At 39.9% G+C, this 27,081-nt stretch overlaps 1 protein-coding gene across 5 annotated transcripts in view; it reads left to right on the plus strand.

The window, feature by feature from the left end:
* rxraa (retinoid X receptor, alpha a) overlaps window positions 1-27,081 on the plus strand; it is a 245,212-nt gene that overhangs the window by 199,211 nt on the left and 18,920 nt on the right. For 4 of the 5 annotated variants that reach the window (XM_088071385.1, XM_088071386.1, XM_088071387.1 and 1 more), the window contains 3 exons: window positions 15,351-15,501; window positions 18,151-18,330; window positions 25,252-25,436. In XM_088071385.1, the coding sequence (XP_087927511.1) occupies window positions 15,351-15,501; window positions 18,151-18,330; window positions 25,252-25,436 (516 nt within the window). The remainder of the gene's footprint in view (window positions 1-15,350; window positions 15,502-18,150; window positions 18,331-25,251; window positions 25,437-27,081) is intronic. The other variant, XM_042508879.2, reaches the window with a different exon arrangement.

Raw genomic sequence — 27,081 nt, forward strand, 5'->3', positions numbered from 1 at the left:
TCAGAGGTTAAAGACAGTGTCAGGGCCCCGTGGTCTTGAGGCGCGGCACTTGTGATGAGACGTGATTTGAGTCAGACGGCGTATGCCACTTGCTCTTAACACTCGGTTGACTTGTTGTTTTCATGAGCAGTTGACTGGAACGGGGTCAGCCTCCTCCATACTTAACCAACCGGAGGCAAGACAAGACCCCCGCCTATGTTAACCACACACACACACACTCACACACTCCATAACAGAAAGGCATGGACACACACTTATCATACACCTATTACCACACAAATTTGGCAAATAGGTAGTATTTTTTCTTTCCTGCACATGTACAAAGTGCCACAGAAGAAATAGATTATAGAAACAAATTCAATTAAAAAATAGTTTAAAACAGTGGTTCGCAACTGCTGGCTTGTGGTCCAAAAGTGGGTCACAGGTCAATTTTGAGTGGTTGAGTTTGTGAAAAACATTTTGTTTTGAAGTAAAATTTGTGGCACAGAGCTTTCATTATAAAGTGCTGTTTCTGTTTATTCTTGCAATATATTTTATTTCTTTGTGTTTCAAGCCAACGTGTTGTTTACAGTTTGTGAAATTAAATTAAATATTTGGTAATTTATCTAATATGTGGGTCTTGGACTAATGACTAAAGAGAAATATGGACCCCGTGTTGGGCCAGTTGGGAACCACATACAACCACCATTGTTTCTATTTTAATTTTCTCTTGCTGTCTTTCTAAGCCTCTCATCCCAAGAATACCTTGTTTACCATGAACTACAATCACAAGTGTCTTCGTTTAGCAAGAAGCTCAAATTTTAGATGCACTTCAATATAAAATCCAGGTGGAAAGCTAATTGAACTGCTCTGGTTCTTATTAAAACCTGCGGGACTTCCAATGAAAATCGGCAAAAAACGAAAACAATGAGTCTTAACTATCCCCTACATCAAAGAAATAAATGACAACATGATGAAAGCAGAGGACGAGATGAACAAAACTCCCATTCTTACTGGAATCTCACATCGTCCGACAGCCAAACCACATGTAAAGAGAGAGATGGTCCTTTATCATCAGCCAATTCTTGCATCTCAAACAACAATACTTCCCCTTGAGCTCTGTCCCTAACATCCAGAGACACTGACATACTGTGGTTGCATACTATTCATCTGTTCTGTGCATCCCGGTCATATAGTGTGCATATTTTTGATCATCAGAAGAAACATCTGTGTTGTTCTCTGGAGGCCCACACATGCTGGCAACAAACATATTTTCACACGAAGACTTCGCCTGTAATGCAAAATGCATGCTTTGCCTTTTGTTTGCTGGTTTTGCTGTTATTAGGTTTGTCATTTCTTTTTTTTTCTGAAGCTGTGTGAGGGTGCACTGTAAAATTTGGCAGGTTGACTTTTTACTTTGAAAAACAAAAAAGAAAAAAAATCACTATTAATCTTAACTTATGTTAAATTTATATCTCATTAAGTTTACCTAAATTTTAGTTTAGTTTAGTTTAGTTATTTACTTATTTTTGTGAAGTTCTTGCAACTTATAAATGACAAGTTTAATTCTATCAATTTTTAGAAGTTCTGGCAATTTCAGTAAACCATGTATGCTGTGCTATATATTTATTTATACAGTATATTCTGCCAAATGCAAACAAGTCAGTCATATTTGTATTTTCTCAAACGTGTTAACAAAACAGAATTTGCAGATCTCCCAACTTAATCATTGTCTAAATCCTCTTTGTTATGATCAATTAAGTCAGACTAACTTGATTCACTGAAGTTGTTAACACTTAGAAAGAACAAGGTAATCCCACTTGTCATTTTTAAGTTGTAACATCTTTACAAAATTAAGTAAATGCAGCCAAATTTCAAGTAAACATAACATTTTATCATAAGGTCATCACAAATCAAGAGTTATTGTTATATTTGCTTTACTTGTTCAAGGCAATTGCTTCCCAAGATTATTTTAAGTAAGATTAAATTTTCAAATTTTACAGTGTAGGGAAGGGGAGACATCTCCCCTGGTGTCTGGTCAGGGGGTGGTGCCCGCCATAGCCATATCCAATAGGATCAGACCCATCAGCGGTTGTGTCTCTGGGCTTGAACTCATTGACGATACAGACTGACTCTGGATCACAGACACCACGACTTTCCAAACAGCTGGTTGGGATTATACGCAGTGTTGGAGCACATTCTACACTTCCAGTGACAATGGAGAGAGTTGTCTGGCTGTTTTTTGTGGCTTCTTTATCGTCGGACCACTGCCGACTCCCTTCGTCTATACCCCTCCAGCTTCCGTGCTCTCTCACTCAAACCTTCCTGAGAATCCTAAACCAACAACAGGCCTCCAGTGCCTCTCAATACACCTTAGAAATACACATAAAGCCTGAGTGTTTCTGGAGTGAAACACAGTAGAAACAGTAATGCATAAAAAGGTGTAAATGTTTTACAAGAGATGGAACACGCGCTTAATGAGTTATAAATGAGTGGTGGTGGTGATGTCATGGGTACGTCGTATTTAGGCGAGGGTCGCTAGGAGACTGCAGCACAACACGCTCGAGAGAAAGAGAGAGAGGGAGGCAGAGTAGTGGACCTCAGCCCCTTCCTGTGTGGGAGTAATAAAGGTCCATTCCGCCTCTCTGGACTTTGATGGACCTCGCTGTAGTCGCTTTGCATGACATCATGGTTGCATGGCTCTAATGGCCACACAAAGGGGCTGTGTGTAGGGTCCCAGGAGAGCAGTTAAGGCTCTCAAACGTCAATCAACCCCCAAATGGATGGTGGAGAAGAATTTTTTTGCCGAAGCTGTCTCCAGGTAGCCATTAGAAGCAGTTTTAGAGGCCACTTTTTTACCCCAGCAATGGTAGTTCAAGGAAGTATAACTTATATGTCTGGATCTATTTCATGATCAACCATTTGAAATGAGTTTTAAATTAGATGAATAGAAAATATGACAAGAAGGCAATGAGCAACTTAAGAAGAAATGACCCAAAAATCAACAAGAAATTAGTAATAAGTTTAAAAAAAAAATCTTGAAAATTTGCAAAAAAAAAAAATGTACAAGAAAAAATAAACAACAAACAAACAAGGAAATTACCCCCAAAAGTGCTTATAGGTAATAATGATTCTACAACATAGTTTTTAATATATAATTAGAAATATAGTTTTTCTGGACATTTTTCTCTAGCTTTTTAAAACTAATTTTCTAAATCTACAAAATCTCTTCTTAAGTTGCTCATCGCCTTTTTTCCACGTTTTCAAATGAAATAAAAACAATTTGCTCAGGTTTCAAAGGTTTAAATACTCGTGAAAGGCGTCTGAAGACAGCACAAGAAAAATGATGTTGTTTCAGATTCCAAAGGGTTAATGCAGTGAAAATGCAAATTGTAAAAAGAGTTTCCTTTGTTGCGGTCATATCGCAGGTACTTTCCAATGGAATTTCTTAGCCACTGCTGTTGTTTATTGTAATAGACCGTATCATTTGAGAACTGACAGTATGTAGTGTGATAGCACTGGGGCCTGTCTGTGTGTTCTGACTTGTGTGGGGCCACACAGGAGACAAGTCATTTAGGAGGTGGCAGCTATAAGGGAACATTAGGTTTAAGTTTCAGATAGCAGCCTCCTAATGTCGGCTCTAGACGTTGCGGTTGAAATGCCTCGGGGGCACACATTTATTTTAAAGCTTCAAATAATCCCTATAGGGCTTTAATTGCATCTGGTGGTGTGATCTTACTGCAACTCGACACTGTCTGTTGACAGACGTGTACGCTGTGGCATGTCTGTGAAGTGGAATGACACTAACTATTTGAGTAATTCTACTTTTTACACACCTGTAAAACCTGTAGCTTTGCACAGCAATTTGCTATGGACATAACTATATATCAAGTACTGATGACACCATATGCAATTTCATTGCTGACTGTGATTTGTTTTAAAAAAAAACACTCACAATAAAATGATTGTGGTGGATCCTAGTGGTGGTCTTTGGGCATCAAAGCTTCATTGAGAAATATATCCAACTAAATAAAGCTTTGAAGGGGGGTTAATGTGAGACGAGGACATCAGGTGATGCATCAGAAATACGTAACAATTAGCCACTGTGTTTGCATGCAGGTCTCAGTAATATTTGCCATAATAGCTAGAAAACAGAATACTTTACAAGATGGTTCAGCTCTTCTTTACAGTTTTCAGCTCTTCTTTACAGTGACTTGCCAAGCTGGTCGTAGATTTGTTTGGGGGTCATCTTCACAAATTTTGATAACCTTGACATTTTTGACACCTTGCTAGCATATCTGTCAGCCTGTCACATCTTGTCAAACACACAGTTTCAGCAGTGCTGGACTGCTGCTGACTGACATTAGGTGAGAATGAGTTATAAAACTGTCACTAAGTTTGAATGGTCTTGTCTGAGAATTACTTACAATAATTACTGTTGATGCATAAAAAAAAAAGATGGATAGCTATTTCTTAGTTTATATCGGATTTTCGTTATTGGAATCATCATGAATATTGTATACAAAAAGACTGCTGGGTAACCAACAATAAAAGACTGATAAAAACAAAACACATGCACCAACCTCAAAAAATGCAAAAGATTTTAATCAAGTATCAGCATATTTCATATTTAAAAACATATGATGTCATTTCAAATAGTTCGAAAGCATGGCTTTTTAAGATTGATTGTTTTTCACTAAAAAGGATGGTAACTGAAAACGAGGGAACATAAAAACAGATTAGTGATAGTGAGATCACCCTCACTCAGCTCCCATTTTTTGTATGAAGAATTAATCAATTTCTCACTGGATAACACTGATGGAAGCATTAATCAATATACCAAGTTAGTTGTTAACAGTGAACGAGTCCGCCTGTGTGACATGCATATATACAAGTAAAAATATTAGTCTATTAAAAGCAGGATGACTTGCTGGTGGATTTAGCAGTCCATTATCTGCTGGATGGTGGACAAAGGAAATACTAGTGATTGACTTGCAGGACATTGTCAGTCTAAATTTAAATTACTGTGTTGTGTGCTATTTGGCAAAAGAAATACCACTCAGTTAAGTTTCACGTAGCGTACTAGAGGACACTAGTATGACAAACGGCTTGATGATAATGGACACACTGCAGGATGAATCACTGGATGGGCTTTCATTTTGGCGCTGAAAATGCTTTTTGATCCATCACTGAGTGACACGTAAGACAATCAACAGTCTTTTCAATGACACGCTGGAGGACATAGCAGTGGAAAGTTGAAACAGTAGCGGAATATACTCTTCACAGGTTGATTTACAGTACAGTCGGAAAATGGAAATACTAATTGCTTTTTTGACAAAGGAAACTGATGGTCGGGTTAATTGCTGGAGGACTTACTAATGGACAATAGAAGCACTTCAGTTAATCATTGAATGACCATCAGATGACACACATGAGCATGATCACACTTATTAGACATTTTTTAACTGTGTTTTGAACTCATTAACCTGGTTTTCCCACCTGGCTATGTTATGCGCGGTCAAATAAAATCCAACTTTTTTCTTTTTTAATAGCACAATGAACCAAATTCATGCTAATAGCATACAAGTTAGGGCAAGCTGCATTTGGGAAAACAGATCATTTATGCACTTGATTTATATTTGATACACACATTTACTGTCCAGTCAGTGTCTGAAAAGCAATATATGAAACTTTTCCCCGAATTGTTGATTTATTATTGGGTTGGTGGGCATTATGTAAGATAACCATGGAGGCTGTGTGACTGTTGGTATGCATAAATGTAAATTCAATCAGCTGATATCATGGCTTCTTTTACATGTTGCAGTGACAGAATTTACTCTGAATTTGACAAAAAAAAAACAGTGCTTAAACAAAAGTTTATATCTAAATTGCTCATTGGTAAAAATGAAATGGTCACACTTTGTCATCACATGGCGGTATTATTTGGTCACTTTGGTCAGGCCTTAAGGGGAAAAACGATTGCATTTTACTTTTGGTCCAATTTGTGCTCACAACAGCTCTTTACAAGCAAAGAGAGTCCTTCACCAGAGCAAAATGTGGGTTGATCAGCACTGCATCCAGTTCATTCCAAAAGAGACAAGTTGTCCTGCTCCTGCCAGTTTTCCCTTTTGTTGTCCTTGGCTTTTCTGTATGCCAGTTTCATGTGTTCAGTTTTTTGTTGGCATTGCAGCAGGACCAATTGTAGCGGTTCTGCACCATTTGCTTAGCCATTGCTTCTTAAATGGTTTGGCTGTTATGATTTGCCAAGTTTTACTAGTAAGCTTTTGTCAAACCAAACTGAAAGTAGATGCTTGATCTTGCCTTGACTCCATTCACATCGGATATCTTTAAGTTCTGTTGCTGCTTCTTTGCCAGTAGCTCGGCTGGCTAACTGGTGAGGCTGCTACCTCACTTGTTTGGAATAATCTCACCCAAACACATTTGCATTTGCACGTGTTCAATGTGGTCACAATGTGTCCCTGACCACATCCAGAGGTGGTTTGGCTGATCAGATGACAATTTGTCCTCAGCGTGTTTTGGGTGTATTTACACATGTATTTTCACGTGGTCAAGTACTATGCTTTTGCAGTGCAGTCACTCAGAACGCATTTTAATGAAAGGTGATAAGGACTTGGGCAGTTTTGGCATTGTTGTATGGACCCACAGGGGGCAGCCACATTCCAGTGAGTTAAAGGAGGTCATTCAGCATTTTACTGATTCATATGTGAGCATTTATTATTACAGCCAAATTACACGGAATAGGATATATGAACACCCTCTCACATTCTGATTGATAAGAGAAAAACATGTATACATATTTGAAGTGTACTTTATTGATAGTTTGCAGGCAAAAGACAGATTTAAATGTAGTTTGCTTCTGCCAAAATCATATATCTGCTATCATGAAATCCTGCTGTCACACCACAGACAAACTGTACCGCTTGGAAGCTGACTAAACCATCTTTTTTTGTTGTTGTTGTTGTTGTTTATTTTTCTTAGTCAACATCAGAGTTTGATTTACAATTTTCACACCAACCCAAATGAACAGCACAAAGTAGGCAAATTCATCATTTTGTTTAAACCAAACCAAACCAGGTTAGGTGTGAAAATAACCCCAAAAAAGTGTTATTTATTTCTGAAAAGGGCTGAGAGAGAAGGTTGTGACAACTCAAACACTATGAAGAATTTATAAAGTGAGGAGGAGAAAAGAAAAGACAAACACTGGAGAAGACCGGTGTGGAGGAGAGGAGAGTGACTCCAGGGTTATAAGAGCTGCTGTGTCAGTGTTAGGCAGTGCAGCGCCCACAGGAGCAGCACTGTTTCCTATAAAAACAGCCCTCATGCTCATCCACCCACACACAAAGCCAGAAGGACACAGTTATACACACACATACCAACAAAACACACACGCATGCATGCACACATAAAATCCAGAACATGCTAGCAGACGCATACAAACCTGATGCAAGAGTTAAAAATACACATACAGGATGCATGCCACAGACCCAGCCCCTACGTACACACACACTCCCATGGATGCCAAAAACACTTAAGACAAACACAAGCGCAGATACAGCCAGGCTGAGGTGAGACAACAGCTGAAAGTCAGTCAGCGTATTCCCACTCCGCTGCTGTAAGGCTCGCTGCCTTTCATGCCGCTGATAGTCTTAATATCCTTTTTTTCACTGTAACAAAAGTTTCTGTCAAAACACACGCACACACTCATAAGCGCCAGCAGTGCTTGCAATGATTCATTTTATCTGTTGTGGCACAGCATGGGGTGAGTGTTGGAAACCTCCGAGCTGTCGAGAATAATGTCTGCTTCTACTGAATAGCATCCAGTGGGAGGAGAGAGAGCGTTTTATCAAGGCTGAGTGACAATAATCGTGAAGCTGTTTTACAATATGGCAGACCTCATGGTGTCACTGAAGACTTAATTAATGGTTAATAAGTAATTGTATTCACTTGCAGGTCATTAATAAAGCATCAAAAATTATGATTTTGGGTTGTCAGATTGTGAGCCTGCATGTAAAAGCAGGGTGCTTTTTGTTTCATTTGATCCTGTGCTAACAATGTTGATTTGGGCAGGGTAACATTTAAAAAATGATAGTATCGGTGCCAATACAAATACTTCATTCAATACACTTAATGTGAATAGAGTGGTGTAATGTATAGCCAAACTTTTGAACATTACAATGACATTTCAGCACACAGAACTGCCAACTTTACTGTTGTCATTTGGTGTAGACGCGTGACACGTGTTGTAGTGACTGAAATTTGTCTTTCCTGCCTGTTTGTGTATCCTGAGCGTGACTTCATATTTGCAGTCAGACCTATTTGCAGCTGACCCCTAAGTTCATCCAAGAATAACTGACCTGCAGTCTAAACTATTCTGTGTAGTTTGTGCTCGCACCCACTTGTCTGTTGATTAGCTCTTGTTTGTGAGCTGTGTGCATTCAAACAGGTGTCTTTCAAGCATGTAACAGTGCTGTAATCGATCCCAAAGGGTGTCTAACTCAGAATACACCCCGAGGACTGCAGAGGAGCTGCCCCATTAAAAACACCCCAGTGTGGAAACCCGATCCCCATCTCTGCTGATACGTGTCCAGATAAGACTCACACACTCACGCCGCTGGGATGAGAAGAAAGTTCTTACTCATTCCTCCCATACTTTGTGAGAAGTCTGAGATAAGTTTGCTTTTAGGAGGAAGTGACTGTCACAAGGTGTCAGAGGTGAAAGGTGACACGGGGTTATCATGAGTGACCTGATCTCTGTCCTCACCTCTCAGGAGGCAGCTGGTTAGGTGTCAACACAAGATTTGTATCCTGTCCGCTCACACCTCCTTGCTCTTTGGACACTTTTCCTGCCTCGAAGCAAAAGTGAATTAAAGTTGTAAAAATTAATCATCGGTTTCTGGAATGATATTTTGGGGAATGAGATGTATAACAGTAAAATAGAGCGTTCTATTCTTGGCCATGTTGTGCAGCTGCAGAATGGAAAGCCTTATGAAGGATGGGATTCTGTAAGGGCGTTTTGAAAGAATACTGTGAAGATAACTTTCTCCGTGTTAAAAAAAAGGTGCCCTTGAACTGGAAAGCAACTGAAGTTCCACATGAGGGTTGTGCATTGAGGAGTGGTGCGCGAGGATTTGATGTCTCCTTTTGAAGTGTCTTTATGAGCAAAGTCTGTGCTCTGACTCTCTGAATCAAGCTAAGCCCGTCTTAAGCAGAGGCCTCCACCGTCTCCGCTCTTCTTTCCTTTTCTCCTCTGTTCACTCGGGGGACGACTCCTTTCTTTCTGTTTCACCACCATGCGTGTTGTCATAGCATACTAATAGTTTAAAGGACCTGCTCTGCTGCCAGGATTGTTCTTTCTATTAAAAAGGATTGAGTAAGATAACTAAGCTAAGTTGACTCACAACAGTAACTGTATAAGTTTTTAGTGAGATTATATATTTTATTGTGTATTGGTACAATAAAATACTTGGCATGGTTGCTGATTTTTGCCCTTTATTACATGTTTCACTTCTATTTCATTATTTGATGGGCATACAATTAAAAGACAGCAATGTTTTACAATTAAATTAAGTTAAGAGTTTAAATCAAACATTTGCTGGTTCCAGTTTCTCAAATGTCAACATTTTCTAATTTTCTCACTTTTATGTTTTTGCTTATTGAATATGTATGGGTTTTAAAGTGTGCCTCAGAACATGTAATGGTCATTTTTTGCTATCTTTTGAGTCTTTCTTAATCAAAAGATTAATATATTTACCTTAAAATACACCATAAAGATTCATCTACAATGCCAGACCTAGCATATTCTGTGCCCTGGGCAAACGTCCCTTTGGTCCCCCTTACAACCAAAACAATGTCTATTGTTATTATCTTTTCTTTAAATTGTATTTTTAAAGTGAAACACTGTATAAATGTAAGCGTACATAAATATTTTCTACCATATTTATGTATTTAGTACAAACAAACACACAGGATGCATCCCTTGATCAGTAAAATGTCATCTTCATCCTCAGCTCCTCAGAATCAACACCCCTTAATTCATCCCCTTTTACATGTTTGAACATCGCAGTGTTACGCCAAAGCCAGCGGATGGCACAGAACATATAATCACATATATCAATTCTGTGCAGAATCTGACACCCACAAGCAGGCAGAGACCCCCACTGTACTGGATGTACCAATCGAATGTCCTTCACAACATGTTACATAACACCTCCAGCACATAAAATAGTGTTATTCAGCTGGAGCATTTCAGGCTCTCGTGTTGTACATTGTACTGCGGGGAATCTTATGTCCTACATTTCGAGTCCTTCATATTAGATGCCCCTCGTTTGTTTCTCTCCCGAAGCCTGCAAAACTTTGAAGCCAAGCCTACTCCTCAAAAAAAATGAGCGATAGAGGATTGTCAAAGGGGCTATCCCAAGACGATTCAGCTGAACACACAGCTGGCATACCGCCCTGTGAAGGGTCACATGTATATGTTGTAGGGGAGGGTGCATGTATTCTATTTCCAGAACCAGTTCTGAGCCACTTTAATCCCCCCGCCTTGCCTCCATTGCCATGGGCAGAAGAGAAAGAAAGGCCCCCCCAGCCTACCCGCCCCACTGTTTGGAGCAATGTTTCTGAGATTAAGTTGCAGGTTTCCTGAAAATAGATTGTGAGTGTAAGAGTCTTTTCTGTCAGGCAGACAGAGGGTTTGATAGAGACGATATCAGCAAAGGAGACAGCTCTGTTAGCGCTGCACTGCAGGGGAAAAGACTAGACTCAGGCGTTTAACTGAGGTAAGACCTCATGTTATGTCTGTGCGTGTGTGTGTGTGGGTGTGGGTGTGGGTGTGTGTGTTTATGGGTGTATGCGTGGGTGTGGGTGAATGTGCAGAGATGTGGGTCTGTGCAACATGCTGCCAAAGCTGGTTCCAGACAAGTGATGCAGCTGTTTTGGTGCCTTTCTGTCTTGGAGACGCTCTCAACAATCGTCTTTTTCCCTACAAGGAAGGCTTTTTCAGCTTGAGGCAGTATTTTGCCAACATATAATTTTAATAATAATAGCTCTTCTGCTCCTAAGTGTCCACTATACATGTAAATAAGTTTTTCAATTTCATTTTATAAATAATTTTTACGATGCATTTAGTATCACTTTAGTATAAACAAATGACCATATGTGTGATATTCTGCAAAAGACAAGCCTTTTCTCTTGATATTGATAATGAAATAGCATGTAAAATACCACAAAGAAACCTGTGCAGTATAATAACCTAAAATAATCTTAATGTTTTTTTCCCAAGGCTTAAAGGGGACCTAATATGCTCATTTTCACATTCATTCTTGTAGTTTGGGTTTCTACTAGAACATGTTTAAATGCTTTAATGTTCAAAAAACACTTTATTTTCCACATACTGTTTGTGTTGGAGCTACCGTATTCACCCTCTGTCTGAGAAGTTGCATTTTAGCACGTCTCTTTAAGCCCCTTTCCCAAAAATCCCCAGTCTGCTCTGATTGGTCCGCATATCCAGGTGTTCTGCAAATGGCTGCCTCTGCATCATCAGTCCAACTGAGGGACTCTAGTGGTAAATAGCAGCACTTTATACTGTGAAAATGCACCAATGAAAACTTTTAAAGCTAAATATCCCTTACCAAAAATTTTCTAGCAGGAATATAATCTGAAATCAGGGAGGAATTAGCAAAAGTGGCAACCTAGATAACATGTTTTTCTGATGCTATGATGTAGCTGTATGTAGCAGTGTACTTGAAGCCGGAGAGTGATTGTAATAGAGGCACCCTCACCGTGAAAAAAATCGCCAATAAAAGCTTCCAAACTGACATTTTCACAACCGAACATTTTCCAGCGGGGATATGGTTCGAAATTGAGGAGAAATTAACAACATCTGCAACAAAGATTACATTTTTCTTTGATGTGAGAATGTAGCAGCGTACTTGCAGCTGGACAATGACTGAAATAGAGTATAGCAGCACCTGTGCGGCGGAAAATCTCCAATAAAAGCTTCCAAACCAAAAATCTTCACAACGGGACATGTTCCAGCAGGAAAGTGATCCAAAGTCAGGGAGAAATCAACATCTTTGGTGGCCAAGATTGAGTGTTTCTCTGATGTTATTATGTAGCTACATGTAGCAGAGCACATAAAGTAAATGATAAAAAATAAGGAAAAGCATATAAGGTACCTTTCAATCGTTGTGTATGTGTTGCATTCAGTTCAGTGTGTATTTGTGTAAACAGGGTGTGAAGAGCAGGCCAAGGGTGTGTGTTGGGGTGTGAATTAAACATTTTCATGTGGTAGAGGGCTTTCACCTTTTCAACCCGCTGAAACCCACCAGTGGATCCATCATTCAAATGCAGCCAAACACTCAAACCCACATAAGCTTTATATTGGAAATTCCAGTCAGTTTTTCAAGTCAAGTTCCCGTGACACCACATATGTCATGCTGAATTATGTGGAAAGTGTATAAAATGATGCAGAAGACATCTAGAATTTTTTATTTGATGTGACAGTAAAGCACCATGGTTTGGAATATTTCAGTCCGTCTAAGCACTGTATACTGTAGCTTCAAGCAAGAACGTATATGGCATTGCAGACATTTTTCTAACTTTGAAGCTATTTAAGAAGAATCAAACATCAGAGTGTAAGGTGAAATGAGATGCCAGGAGCTACAGCAGCTACGTGTGAACTGGCCTGTATGCACATTCCTGTGGTATATCTGCGTATACATGCATGCAAGCTTCTGTTATGGTGAACTTGTGCATATAAAAGTTTTTCTGTGTCTATGTGTATCAAAGCAGCTGTTTCATCTTTATGGCATCATAACAAATGTTAAAGGTTGATACTTTAAGAGAACTCATATCTTACCTGAACATGTTTTAGCTATTATCCAGTACGTCCAGTACGTTACAGGGAAGCGTCATACGGAAAGGGGTCAATTTACAAGTCAGTCTGTGTTAACAGTGTTGTATTTCTTCTGTGGCACTTGGGAGTTTTGTCATGTGTGGCACAGATTGTCGAATGAAAGATGTTGTTGAGTTGTGTTATGGGAAGGATATATCAGCCTTTAAAGGGATAGTTGTGATTTTTTTTTATGTGGGGTTGAATGGTGTAGTTATCCATAGACAGGAGAAGCATGCTTGAGTGTGACACTGAAGCAAACAAAAGCAAAAAAAAAGAAATGGCAGCAATGAGTCGGAATTAACTCTTTTAAAGAATAACTAAATCCCTGCTCAGTCACCCATTCGTGCTGCCTCTTGATCCACAGCACCTCCCTGCTCCACACACACACACAAAGTAGTGGGTTGGTGAGAGGGCGGCAACAGGCAGTGACATTGGGCTCTGTAATTGGCTCCCGCTACCAGGATCATCCAATTGCAAAATTCAAATGCAATAGCTGGGTTTCAACCTTTAGAGGGCAGTTACTATGCTTTGAAGAGAGCAATTTAACAGTCTTGTTTTACCATCGGACATCACTGTTTTACATTAAGGTAAAGTAGTGAAAACACTCAATGTAGCATACACTTAATCTGATAGTGATTTTTTTAGGTGGCTTAAATATGTTTTGTAGCTGTCCCCTCCAAAACAGTACTTTGTTTAACCTCCATATGAGGTTCCAGTCTGCTTCTCCAAACTGAGGGCATGCTGACTGACATTTACTGTATGTCGTATACTGTTTATGGATAAGTTCACTCATACTAAAATACATAAACATGTACAAATATGTAGTTTTATTTTATTTTATTTTATTTTGTATTTCTCATAGTCAGTTTCCGAGAGGTCTCTGTATTTTTGCTTGATAAATCACTTAAGCTATTAATACATTTAGCTGTTGGACTAATTAACTATTCCTTTCAGCACTACTCCCTTTTACAAGCTGACTACACAGCAGTGTATGTATATTAAATCCAACTTTCAGGAATATTGCAGCTCTGTCTTTTAAGGAAGTCTGATCAGATTATTTAATAAATCATATGGATAATCCATAAAAAGTTTCTATAGTTGCAGCCCCAGCTATATATATATACAGTATATGCATAAATATGCTCTATGTCGAGTTTCGGAGCCACATCATCAACATTCATTAGCACTCTGTGGCAGTTTGGTTTACATACCATATGTTTGTGAAAGCGATGTATACATCTGTATGTTCTTACAGTTTGTCGCTAATGTACTCTGTCAGATCACCGTAAACACAGCTGAGGAGGACAGACTTACTCAGACCAGCATGGTTGTCTCATCATCATGAAACAAAACTGTTCTTCTGTCTTGACTAATCGCCGCAGACAGAGAAAGGTTATCTCCGCTATATATAGAGCCAAGATGTGTTTGTGCCATCACATGTCTCATATGTGGTAACTTAATGAAAACAGCTATATGAGCCCCTGTGGCTGCTCTGCCAACTCTGCTCTGTCTCTCACTCTTCTGCCATGGGTGTGCGTTTGTTGGGGATCAACTTGTCTGAATATATCCCTTTTAAATTCCCCTTTTCTTCCTCTTGTGTAATGTCCTTCAAACGTTAGACTAGTCAGGCAAACTAGTGCTTTTACTTTTCTTTCACGAGATAGTGCTAATGGTTAGCTGCATCCTGTAGTGCCTGTTCCATTCAGTACATTTAGCGTTTTAGGATAATTTATATCCTGCCCCCCAACGTTTATCTACTCTGGAAACAGCATGGTGCTAGTTATAATAATTAGCCTCCCCTTGCTCTCCACTTTTAGCAAGAGGTGAAGAGAGGTCACTTTGAGATTAATTTAAGCTGTTTTTTTTTTTTTTTCAGAGAGGGAGGGAGGCAGCAATTGAAGTTAGACTTGAGGCTGCAGTTGCACCGCAGCTAAAACAAATGCTGTCTCTTTATTCCGCTGTACTTTTAAATTTTGCAGTGGAGTTATGCTCGTGCTGAACATTCGGGAGCCAGCGGGGCTTGTTGAGAGCATGAATAAAAGAGTTCCTGGGGTGGAGTGGTGCAGGATCCTGCTGTGCCAGATTTAGATCTGAAACAGAGGGGGGCGGGAGAGCAATGAAAGAGGGCAAAAGAGCTGCTGCCGGGACTGCTGGCCATCTGTATTGAGTATCAGAAGTCATAATATCCTTTTCACATTCTGTATTTAGTAAATTGTTCATGACAATCTGCATGACATAACTCCACTCAGTTTTATTCTCCCTGCTTGTATGTGAAACCTTCTCTGTTTTCTTAGCAGACCTGGCCGTTCAGCAGATAATGTCATCAGATAACTATGCAGCACCAGTTCAGTTATGTCACAGCCCTGTGTAACGGCGTGTGTGATGTTGCCATATTTGAGTTCAGGGGAGCTGCTTTGTAACCTGTCGGCGTGTGTATTTGTGTGTGTTGATGTTCCAGCTAAATTCTCCGATGAACTCGGTCAGCAGTACGGAGGACATCAAGCCCCCGCTGGGAATCAACGGTGTGATGAAGGTGCCCGCCCAGCCCTCAGGCACAGTCCTGTCGCTCACCAAACACATCTGCGCCATCTGTGGTGACCGCTCCTCAGGTGAGTGACGTCAGACTGTGAATAAAAGTCGTTTTTTGTAAAGCAAAAACAAACAAACATTTGCTGGTTTCATGTTCTTCAAGGGATACTTTGCAGATTTTCAAAAATAGCCAATGCCTAGATCTTGTTGCTTCCTCTCAGCTTTTGGGCTGTTGCTTAAATTACAAGCTGTACTCCACATTTTCATATTGAAAATTTATGCTGAAAAACAGTAAAACTATTATTTGTTTATTTATTCATTTTAAAGCAACCATGTACAGTTCAAAACATAAATGTTACCATTTGATGCGCCATACCAGGTTATATCTATGTAATTATCTGCAGTCCCTCAGCAGGTTAGAACAAAGACACAGCACAATAACATGATAATATAAAGATGTACAAATTCAAAAAAAGACAAACAGTATACACAAATAGCGCATAATGTAAAGTGATACAAAGAAGAAGACACGAGACAGAAAGTACAACATAAAACTAGCCAAAAAAGCATATCATAAATAAAACACAGTCGCTGCTTGTCAGATTAAAACAAGTTATGAAGATTTCAAGGTCATTAAGTACAGAGCTGAGCGGCTTTTAACCATCTTTTCAAGGTAGTATTTACAGTCCTGATAGAGCTGCAGCTCCTCACATCGTCAGGCAGAGTGCTAATTAACTAGCAAACTAAGCAGTGCTGATCAAATTTAAACCAGGCTTCTGTTTCTGGATTGCATATTTCTCATCTCAAATGTTTTCAGGAGCATTTTTGGACTGTAGGCCGGATAAAACAACCATTTGTAAATGTCACTTCAGGCTGTGGTAAATTACACCAAGGATTTTTCACTATTTCTGGTATTTTATTGGTTGGTAATTGGTTGACTCAAGAAAATAATTGGTAGATTAATAAATAATGAAAATAACCTCTACGGACACCCACTGAATGACCAGTGGGTATCCGTTTCTTATGGGAAAATAATAAAAGCGCAGCGTGCCTTCAGGATGATTCACCCTGCTTTCCCTGTTTCTACTGTTTGGTGGTACAGCTTCATTTTTTTGTGACTCATCTGTACAAAATGAGCCGTATTGTCAAAGACAGATGTACCCACAATTGCTTAAAAATACTTTGAAATTACAAAGATGACTACTTAAAAGTGCACATGAGTCAAAGCCTAACCAGGATTTTCAGGGAGTTTTATGTATAATTAAGGGAAGAATTGTTGCAAAAGGTATAAAAATAATTTCTCCACAGCTGGGATTACGCAGGACTCTATTATTGCCAAATGAAAAGAAAGTGGGACTACCCAGCATCTTACTAAAGCTGGTGCTCTGACCACACTGAGAAACCTCCAAAGATGAACTCTGGTCAGAGAACAGCCCCACGGACCGCTCTGGCAGAACTACACACTGTAGCGTCTTGCAGTGGGAGATCTTCCTGGAAGGACAACAGTCAAAGGAATTCTTCAGAAATCTGGGCTTCACAGCAAAGACGCCAGAAAGAAGCCACTCCTGAGAAAATGCATACGAGGGCAGCAGCCTAAAGGCACATGAAAGAAACTGACGCCATGAGGCAAAAGATTGTACAGTCTGATGAAACCAAACCTCAATACAGCTTGGACTGAAATAGAGAAGCGCTGTGTCGGGAGGGAAACCAGGCACAACCCGTCACTCATGGGAAAGGTTTTCAGCTCAGGGATGAAGCGGGATATCTAATTCATTGGACAGTTTCAGTGTCATCCTGCGTCATCGCTGCTACATGGACCCGAGGGGGGGAATCAAAACAATGTTTAATAGCAAGTCATGCTTCATTTAAACGTGCTCCGAGGCTGTATTTATCTTCTCTGGTGGTCTGACCAGCAAAGAGCCAACAAAGAAACTGTTTGAGGAGTGCTGGAGAATGCAAATGGACTTCACCCATCATATATCACATGTATAAAGAGCTTTAAGGAACAGAAAAAGAGGCAATTCGTCCTGTACCTCAACGTGATGTGAGAACAGTACCGTAATGCCAGTCAATGAGGCCCCCTGCAGCTTACCTCCAGGGGGTCCCCCCTTCAGTTCCTCAGCCACCTCAGCGTAACCCCCACCAAACACACAGTCAGTCCAAATTAATAGGTCTCTGATCATAACTATTCTTTTTATTTCACTTGATTTCGCTTTGTTGTCAGAAAAAAAAGTTCGTCTTTTGTCCCAGGACGTCAACAGTTTCACCTAAATATACAAAAAAATATTAACAAAAGAACAAAATCATATGGAAAATCACAACAAACATTACAAAAAATGCATTACAAAATGTGTGCAATGATGATGCACAGAGCTGATTGTGAACAGGCAAAAGGCAGTGTGATGCAAACTGTTGTAAAAACCCTGATTAAGTTCCAAATGTGCTGTATACATGTCCAACAAATGTACCTAAAACAGGACTAATAACAGCAAAATGCCAGGTCTAATTCGAAAATTGCTAAATTCGGAAAAATGGCTTATTTGGAATATCCACCTGACCTGTGTACATGACACATATCAAATTTGGAATATTGTCATATTTAGAATAATAATAAAGGTGTTTGCCTGTAAATGTAGTCACTGAGACAAAAAGGGATAATAAGACTCATCAAAGATTCTCCATATGCATTACGTGAGACGAACCATCTCTGTCTCTCTCTCTCTCCTCAGGTAAACACTATGGGGTATACAGCTGTGAGGGCTGCAAAGGTTTTTTCAAAAGGACGGTGCGCAAAGACCTGACCTACACCTGCCGTGACAACAAGGACTGCGTCATCGATAAGCGCCAGAGGAACCGCTGCCAGTACTGCCGCTACCAGAAGTGTTTAGCCATGGGCATGAAGAGAGAAGGTACAGCACATACCGTAGAGGATAAAGTCCCACTTACCCACTCCCTCAAATCTGTACTAATCCACATAGACACACATCAAGACACAGATAAGAGCCCTATTTTAGGAGATGAAAGAGCAGCGCAGTGCATTTGATGAATGCATTTGGTATTTTTGTGACCACAAACTAAACTTGCATAATATTTGGTAATGGCATCGGTGAAGGAATAGAATTTCATTAGATCATTACTTTTAAACCAGTGCACTCTTTTAATTTTGTGCCGACCATTTTATAAATTTCATGAGTTTTGTGCTTCTTTTTGGTTCCAAACCCACCACTTAACCCTCACAGAAAAATAAGATTTTATTTAGTTTGATATTTGGGGGGAATGGTTAAACATGCAGAGTTGCAAAGGGCAAAATATAGCTCCTGAGATGTGACGTCATGGTTAGAATTTGTCCCTTTTTGCTCGCTTCCTGTAAGTAAAGCAGCTTGTTTCCCATCCTGCCTCTATCCAATTTTACAGCAGCACTTTCAGCTGTAATTTCTGCTCTGCGACATCATGCTGTGCAATGCAGCCATAGGCTCTACTGTATTTAAAAATGTTCTGCTTCAAGCACTACTTTGGGGGGAATAATGCATTCAGCTGTTGCAGCCACAGGAACCCAGTACTGCTGGATGTGGAAACAGAGTGAGGGTTTGTGAGAACAGGCAGTCCTCGGGGAGTTCACTCATGTAGACTGGGGAAATAAAAACATACCAATGGAGCTGTGTGAACTTCTGCTCCATCTGCATCCTCTGGATGTCACAGTTTGTGCTCTTGTGCTTCTAATTATTTGTCTAAACTTGGAATTTGTGTAGGCACAGCCTACCTAGTTATTGTAATCAGTTTGTTTTCACAAACACAAATATTTTTTTGTGCTTAAGATTCCAAATGCGCAGAATGTAATCAAAGTAGTCAAATTTGATAATGTCTTGTAATTGCACGGCATGGTGGAAGCGTGCACCGCATTCTTCAAATTAGAGGCTACTGGAATGCACATGCTGCTCCTGCCCTTTTTAAAATGGATGTGGGGATTTAATCAGTGGCATGGTGAGGCCACATTTACAGAACATGTAGTTGTGGAGGAAAGGCCATTCATCAAACTTTCACTTTAAAATCATATTATCTTTAGTATCCATGTAAATGTGGTTAAAGAAATTCAAACTGACACAGGCATCTTTAACGCAGACATAACAAGGCTTTATATAAAACCTGTGTATGAGAAGTCTGGCAACTACAGCACTAAAATTAACCAAGAACAGAACAGTTTTCCACCGATGATTTCCTAACAACAAACACTGCATGTTTAGCAATCCTCTCTGATGCATCATTAACAGTTTAAAGAGGCAGACAACATATCATCCCGATGTGGACAGGAAGGAGCTTCGTTTCGCCATTAAAGGATTAATCCATGGTGCAACAATCAAACATGCCTGCGAACTTAAATCACGCTTCCTCAGATGCAGAAACCCCGTCCTCCCTCAGTAGAGACTGGGGATTATAGAATCATCCACTGTGACATTTACATGGTTAAGGTTTGAATACCATGAATATCATACTGAAGTCCGTCTCAGCTACGAGTCCTACTAAATATAGCCTCTACAAGCTCGCACACTACTTTTAAACTTTGATTTGGAGTTTACAGGTAGAGTCACAGTTAGGTAGAAAGAGTCATATTAACAAAACAGCATTGTGCTGATGAAAGACTCCCACATGTGAAGTTCCTACATCAGTTAGAAAGGGAACACCAGGGGATTCCAGCTGATGACTATTTTTTGAGCCTAACCGGGTCATGATTTCTCGAAAGAGACATCGCTGTTTTTCAATCGTATTTTGGGGGTTTTGAGTACCATCTAGTACCATGACATTTGAGAGAAGATGAACATCTTAATGGCCGATATCTCCAACACATATATGTTTTTGATTTGGGGGTGCACTGTGCCTTTAACACCAAATCTCTAAACTGAACTCTCTTTACTGAATCACGATTGTCATTGAATTTACACTTTTGTCAGCTCAAAATGTCTAACGTCTTGGTTAAAAACTTACTGACAGAGCACAAAAGACAATTCTGATGCTAAAACACTTTCATATATGTGTATGCTGAGCTTACAAAAAGTGATGTTTAGGCCTAGTTTTGTGCTGAAGTGAATGTAACAGTTTTACCCAACAATACACTGAACTGAAGAAGTCAGAGTAAAATGTCATGGCAGAAGAAAAGAGAGAATTAACTGTAAATTGACTGTAACTTAAACTGAACAAAACTACTAATAGATTGGAAAAACTGCAAGTGCAAATACTGTAAGAGGCAAAGAAAAAGAAACACCTTTTACTCATAACCGCCTTGTATCGTCATGAAAACGGGGCACAATGTGCTTATATGTAGATATGTTTATATAAAGGCTATAGCCTTTTCACACAGACATTGCTTGTTAATGGATAGCATGAGTCATTGCATCCTCTTCACTTGATATACAGTACTGGCTCTTGAGTATCACAATTGTTGAAAAAAGGGTTTTCATTCAGCGCTCTACAGTCTTTGAGAGTGACCCTCACTTGTAAACACTGCGCTGGCAAGTGCATTGTGGGACAGATGATAGAGACGATAAGACCAGGAAGAGTCAGGGTGTGTGATGGGGGAGGGTGGATATAAAACAGTGGCAGTCAGGTGTGAATTTTAACACTCCATGAAGGTGTTAAAAATATCAGTGCTCTTGGCAGTGCTGTTAAGCACTCTTTCGCACATTGAACAAATCAATCACTGCCTCTTATTATTATGGTCACCACAGTTTCAGAATATATTCAGTGGCGGTATGTAACTAAGTACATTTACTCAGGCAGTGTACTTAAAGTAAAAATATGAGGTACTTGAACCTCACTTGAGTATTTTCTTTTCATGGCACTTTATACTTTTATTCCACTACATTTCAGAGGGAAATATTGTACTTATTACGTCACTACATTTAACTGAACACTTAAATAAATTGAATTACCAGTTTATACAAGTACAGCTGCAATGATTAGTTGGTTAATCAGTAATAGTCTGGTGATTTGATAAACATTTGAGTTATTTCTTTTTCTTATTTTGATTTTTTTTTAAGTTTTAGGGGTGGTTTTCCATTTCTTTATCATCTTTTTTTCATTTTTAAGATCATTTTGAGTGTTATGGGTGTTTTCTTTTTCTCTTTAATAACTGAGATTTTGGGGGTGCTTTTTTATTCTTCCTGGGGTTTTTGTTTCTTTTTTTGATCATTTTGAGGGGTTTAGAGTGTTTTCTTCTGGGTTTTTTTTTTATGATTTTGAATGTGAGGGTGTCATTTATTTTTTTCTAATTATTTTGAGTTTTGGGGGTGTTTTATTTTTAAAATATTTTTAAGGGTTAGGTTTTTTTTCCTCCTAATTTTAAGGTTTTGACATGTTTTTTTTTGTTTTATAAAATTTTCCTGCAATGGGTACTTTTACTAATAATAAAGTATATTTTCCTGACTATACTTACTAACTTAAGTAACATTTTCAATGTAGGACTTTTACTTGTAACAGTACTTTCACCATGTGATATTAGCACTTTTACTTAAGTAAAGGATCTAAATACTTCATCCACCACTGCAAATATAGAGCATTTAGAGTATACTGAGTGATGTACAGTATAGCCAGGGGAGCTGAGGAGCATAGCAGGTATAAACCAGAGGTGTGTTTGTGTTTGTGTTTGTGTGTGTGTGTGTGTGTGTGTGTGTGTGTGTGTGTGTGTGTGTGTGTGTGTGTGCGCGCTGGATGTCACTGTTTAAAGGTGAGTAAACAAGAAGAATGCATGTTTGGGGTTTTTTTAGGATAAAGGAGGCTAGTCTATCCAAGGCCAATTTGTCTTGACCTTTACTTGGCCTCCCCTCCTGTCCTTCTTGCTTTTATTTATATCATTGTTAGGCTCTTTACTCCTTTCAAGGATATTATCATTTACTGCCTTTCGCCTCACTCTCAGTGCTGCCTAAGCCTCCCCCTGCACCCCGAGGGCTGTGGTTAGAGAACAAGGCAGCAGTAGCCCAAAAGGCTAAGCGAATCCACAGAAAAACAGGATTAAATGAATTTATGCTCTCCCAGTCAGGAGAAGAGAGGGGGGGTGGGGGTGGGGGGGAATAAAGCTAACATGATTTCAGCCCTCCTCACCTCTCCCTGACTCCAACACAAGTATTCTACCCTTGGGCTGACCTCCACCGCCAGACAGCAGTTCCTCTAAAATGGGGCCCCTTTCCCAGTCCTCCTCTAACAACCCCTGCTTCCTTTTACCCCCACTACAAGACCACGGCCTCTCTGATTCAGGACTTGGAATAGAAACCAGAGTAGGGGAAACATAAGAAGACAGATCATCCTGAAAACCCAGTGTGTGTGATGTGTGTGTGTGAGGCAGGACAGCTCTCCAGGTGTGTATGTAAGTTTGCATGCTGACACTGAATTTCCAAAAGCTTTATCATTCAGCGCTTTATGTCCAAAACTTTTTCATTAATCCATGTGTGGAGGATAAACTTATAAAAAAGCCGCAGCACTTTTTCTGTGGTGTCTTGAATTAAGTAAATTATAGCCTTTTGAAAAGACAAAACACACACACACACACACACGCATCTTTTCCATCCTTGCTTGAGGGTGGAGTTGCGGTTTCTCTTGCCTCGGCCACAGTGAGCCTCGGTGTCTGCTCAGCACACAAACTGTTTCCTGTGTCTCCTTGCCAAGCCAATCAGATGACAGAACCAACACGGTTTTTGCTTCAACCAGTTTTTACACACAACGTGGAAAAAAATACAAGACAGAGTCTTCATTGATTTGTGTTCAGGCCTTTTTTTTAAACTGTTCTGGTGACCACGCACGGCATAGAGGAGTGACACACCATGCATTATTTATGTGTCTATAAATGATTTGTGTATAAAAGGAGCTGGCTGTTTGTCATTGAACGGTACATAAAAAAGCACATCACTGTGATATGGAAGCTGTGAGAAGCCCTTGAACATTTCCACGCTACTGCATTGTGCATAATGTAGGTCTAAGTTCGTAAATATATTCCTTCCGTACTGTCGAAGCAATTATTGATGATTGAACTCTCTTGGATATGTTTACTGGCATAAAACATACAGGGGTCATGCACTATTCACTGGCTTACTGGGACACAGTGACTATGGCAGGCAGTCACACATGCAGACGTGACACAGGCAAGCAAACGCTCACCCAAGCATGCGCGCACGTATTGTTTGCACAAGTTTGTGAGTGTACATATAAACAAGGGCCAACTATGTATTCAGTTATCTGCTGATGTGCAGCAGAGTATGTACAATTTTGTTTTCTCAAAATCTGCAAAAATTCAAGCATCGCTCAAAGGGAAGATTCTTCTGTGTACTTCTGCAACTGTGTTACAAAAAAAGACTTCAGCCTTATCAAGTCGTTTCATCTCAGATTCATACTGCATGATTTTGTTTCTTCCGAGTAGAAATAAAGTAATCTACCAGCGCGCAGTGCCGCTCCCCCTTTTTGTGAGTCTAGAAAATCAGTCATGTTCAAGTGTCTCAAACAGGACTCAGGTAAGGCAGATTGTTGCATTAGAAACGTAGATACTTCATTGTGGTAAAAAAAAAAAAAAATGGTTCTGAAAGGGCTAGAATGTCCTTGCCACGTTGCATGATCAGCATATTTTTATATTTTTACAAATAATTGACAAAATGATCTTTCATTCCATTGCAGTGGCTAAGAATTGGCTCTGAACCCATTTCAGTAATATTAAAAGTTGAAAAATTAAAGCTGCAATAATAAGTGTTTGGCCACTCAAGTGCATGAGTTACTGAGAACAAGATGAAAAACACACAGTCTTCTTTTAGTTCTTGTTTGGTCTCCACTAACCCTAGAGAGAAAACATGTCTCTGTAGCGGCTTGATCTTCCACTTTCTTCATCAGTTAGTTTTTAGTCTGCCATTTATGTGCCAGTAGGGCACAGATGGTTTATCAGAACTTGTTTGCCCTCATCAGGTGCCCGCTGCTGCTTCAAATGTGACTGATGATGAAAGAGTCAATCAAGACAATAACTGAGATGTAAAACCAAAACAATGAGCTCAGAAAGACTAAAGGTAACCCCAGAGGTGGGAGGTTAGTCACTACGAGTTAAATGTTTCATATTACCCATAGTCATTCGATTGATTGTGAACATGAAAACCATCGATTGATCCAGCTACGAACTCCCCATGAAACGGGAAACAGAGTGCCGTGCGATTATGCATATTAACGTGTTTCCTGAAAATACAGCAAACTAGGGAGAGACCAGCCAATAAACATTACATGCAAGCATAGAGGTGGTAGAGCCACAATAATGGTGGCTAGTGCTAGCTGGGCTTACAGTGCAAACACGGCAACAGTGCTTTTGTGATGACACTTTCCCGGGCAACAATGGCAGGACTGCGTCGTTGCTAAAACGCTGTTATCGGTGGTAACCCAAAGAGGTAGCACAACCAAAACCACAATAATGACGCATACATTTAAGTGAGCTTGTAGGTCCTGTGCTCCAGTCAGTAACTGGCAGAATGTATAGTCCTAGGAGAGGGACTCAGCAATTCGAAAAATTTTGTTTTATTGGACACAAAATTGGTATGCACCGTTGAGTGCAGGACGAAACATCAGTATTTTTTGTCATTTCCAGGAAATGATAGATTCTAAATCATCAGTAAGAATACCTACAAAATAACTTTTTTGTCATTGTTGGGGCACACACTTGCATATATGTGACAACAACAGAAAACTAAATTCTTTCTTAGTAGTCATAATTGTGCAAGCTTGCAATTCTGAATCTTTCTTTGAACATTCATGTGCTCTTGAACACATGCTGACATTGTAAAAACAAAACAAAAAACAGCAGTAGTGACCGGAACCAGTTTTGTTACATGCAGCCGTTCAGGAGGAGCGCCAGCGAGCCAAGGACAGAAATGAGAACGAGGTGGAGTCCACCAGCTGCGCCAACGAGGACATGCCCGTGGAGAAGATCCTGGAGGCCGAGCAGGCGGTGGAACCCAAAACTGAGACCTACATTGAGACCAACCTTGGTGTGCCATCCAACTCGGTGAGTTGGTATTTTTATTCATTCTTCTGCAAACACTCAACATACTGTGTAATCCTGCAACAAGTCATCACTTTGTGTTCATGTTCATGACCATTAACGCACACATATTCGCAAACATACATATGATGGGTTATTTGATTATATTTAACCTAGGAGCTTGTGGGGAGCATATTTTCACTCATATATACTCCTACAATGATTAGGGTATAATAGTAACTATTCTCTATTCGCAGCCATTAAAACTTGACTAGAAATTAACTGTAAAAAATGTATTACAGTGTGAACACAGCTTCCATTGTAACTGAAATAAGCGGCTAATGTACAGGCGCAGTAAAACACTCTGAGCTGTCCTGAGGGAAAATAACGGACTCACATTAATCATGTGCCTGTTATTTTCATATATAAAAACATCTTATTGTGTATTAGGAATGCACAATAATATAAGCTCGTCATCGTTATCAGCCGATATTGGCTTTAAAATGAAATATCAGAATTGGCCAACAGACCAATTTCTGCAGATATCATAAAATTATTGTTTATTTAAATGGAGACTGGTGGGTTTGGCAATGGTGATTTAATTTATTGTTGAAACTGTAACTGTCCGATGCTACTGCCAGTAAAACATCCAACAGAGAAAGTTAAATGTTTTTTCAGATTTATGCCTCATGGCTTACACTTTATTTTCTGCTTTCCAAATTCCCCCCTGGAGCTGTCCCACCATTTTCCACACTTTTTACAGCTGCTTGTAGCTCTTATATCTCATTTGCTGCATTGAATGGCAGTGGAGAAACAGCACACTTTAAAAAAATCTTAGTACATACATATTCTTGTCATTTTTATGTGTAAATATAGTACTCATCCAATTAGAATTGTCACGCGGATTAGAATAGGGACACACTTTTGAAATGCGTTTCATTTTCTTCAGTGAAAAGAGCTTTAATAAACCTTTTGAATGTTTGTGTTGTGCAGTCTAAGGCTGACAGTTTGGAAGTTTATCAGTGCTGCCTGCTGGTTGAGATGGGTGTGATTACTGTTTGTCCTCCCTCTTTTAGTCCCTTTGGAGGTGACTGGTTTACCTGTTCACCCAGTATCAGCTCCTTCACTCAGCTGTGAGCTTCCTCATCTATCCGCTCAGTATCAGCTGGGCACGGTGGGCTGTCTTTGACACAGAGGAGCCTAACAGCAATGAATAATGCAACAGGCAGACAGTTCCTGAAAGCATCCCACAAAGCCTCAGCTTCCTCAGGAATTCTGCTGGAACATGAGAAACAGAGGAGCTGTGCAGCAGCCTACCAAAGGAGGCGGTGGGGGAGGAGGGGACACAGGGTGAGACTGAAGGAGGGAGGGGGAGAGGAGGAGGGCTTCTTTTGGGATTCATCTGCTTCAGGGGAGGGAAATGTCCTATGAAGTAAAAGGTAGAAATGTGAGGGCTGTTATGTGAGTAAATGGGAGCTATTTTGGGGGGCCAGATGGAAACGTAGGAGATGAGCGTTGACATTAGGGAGAGGGAGAGGGGAGTGGGGAGTCACGCGGGAGCGGCTGGCAGCTCAGACACACTAATGCACTGAGTGTGTTTGGGCTCAGCCGTGGTGGGTCCCTCGATGCCCGCTGCCTGCCTGACACCACGAAGAGGAGACTTTCCAAA

This window comes from Plectropomus leopardus, chromosome 20 (assembly GCF_026936395.1).
Source record: "Plectropomus leopardus strain MGB_pleo_1.0 chromosome 20, ASM2693639v1, whole genome shotgun sequence".
Classification (NCBI taxonomy): Eukaryota; Metazoa; Chordata; class Actinopteri; order Perciformes; family Serranidae; genus Plectropomus; species Plectropomus leopardus.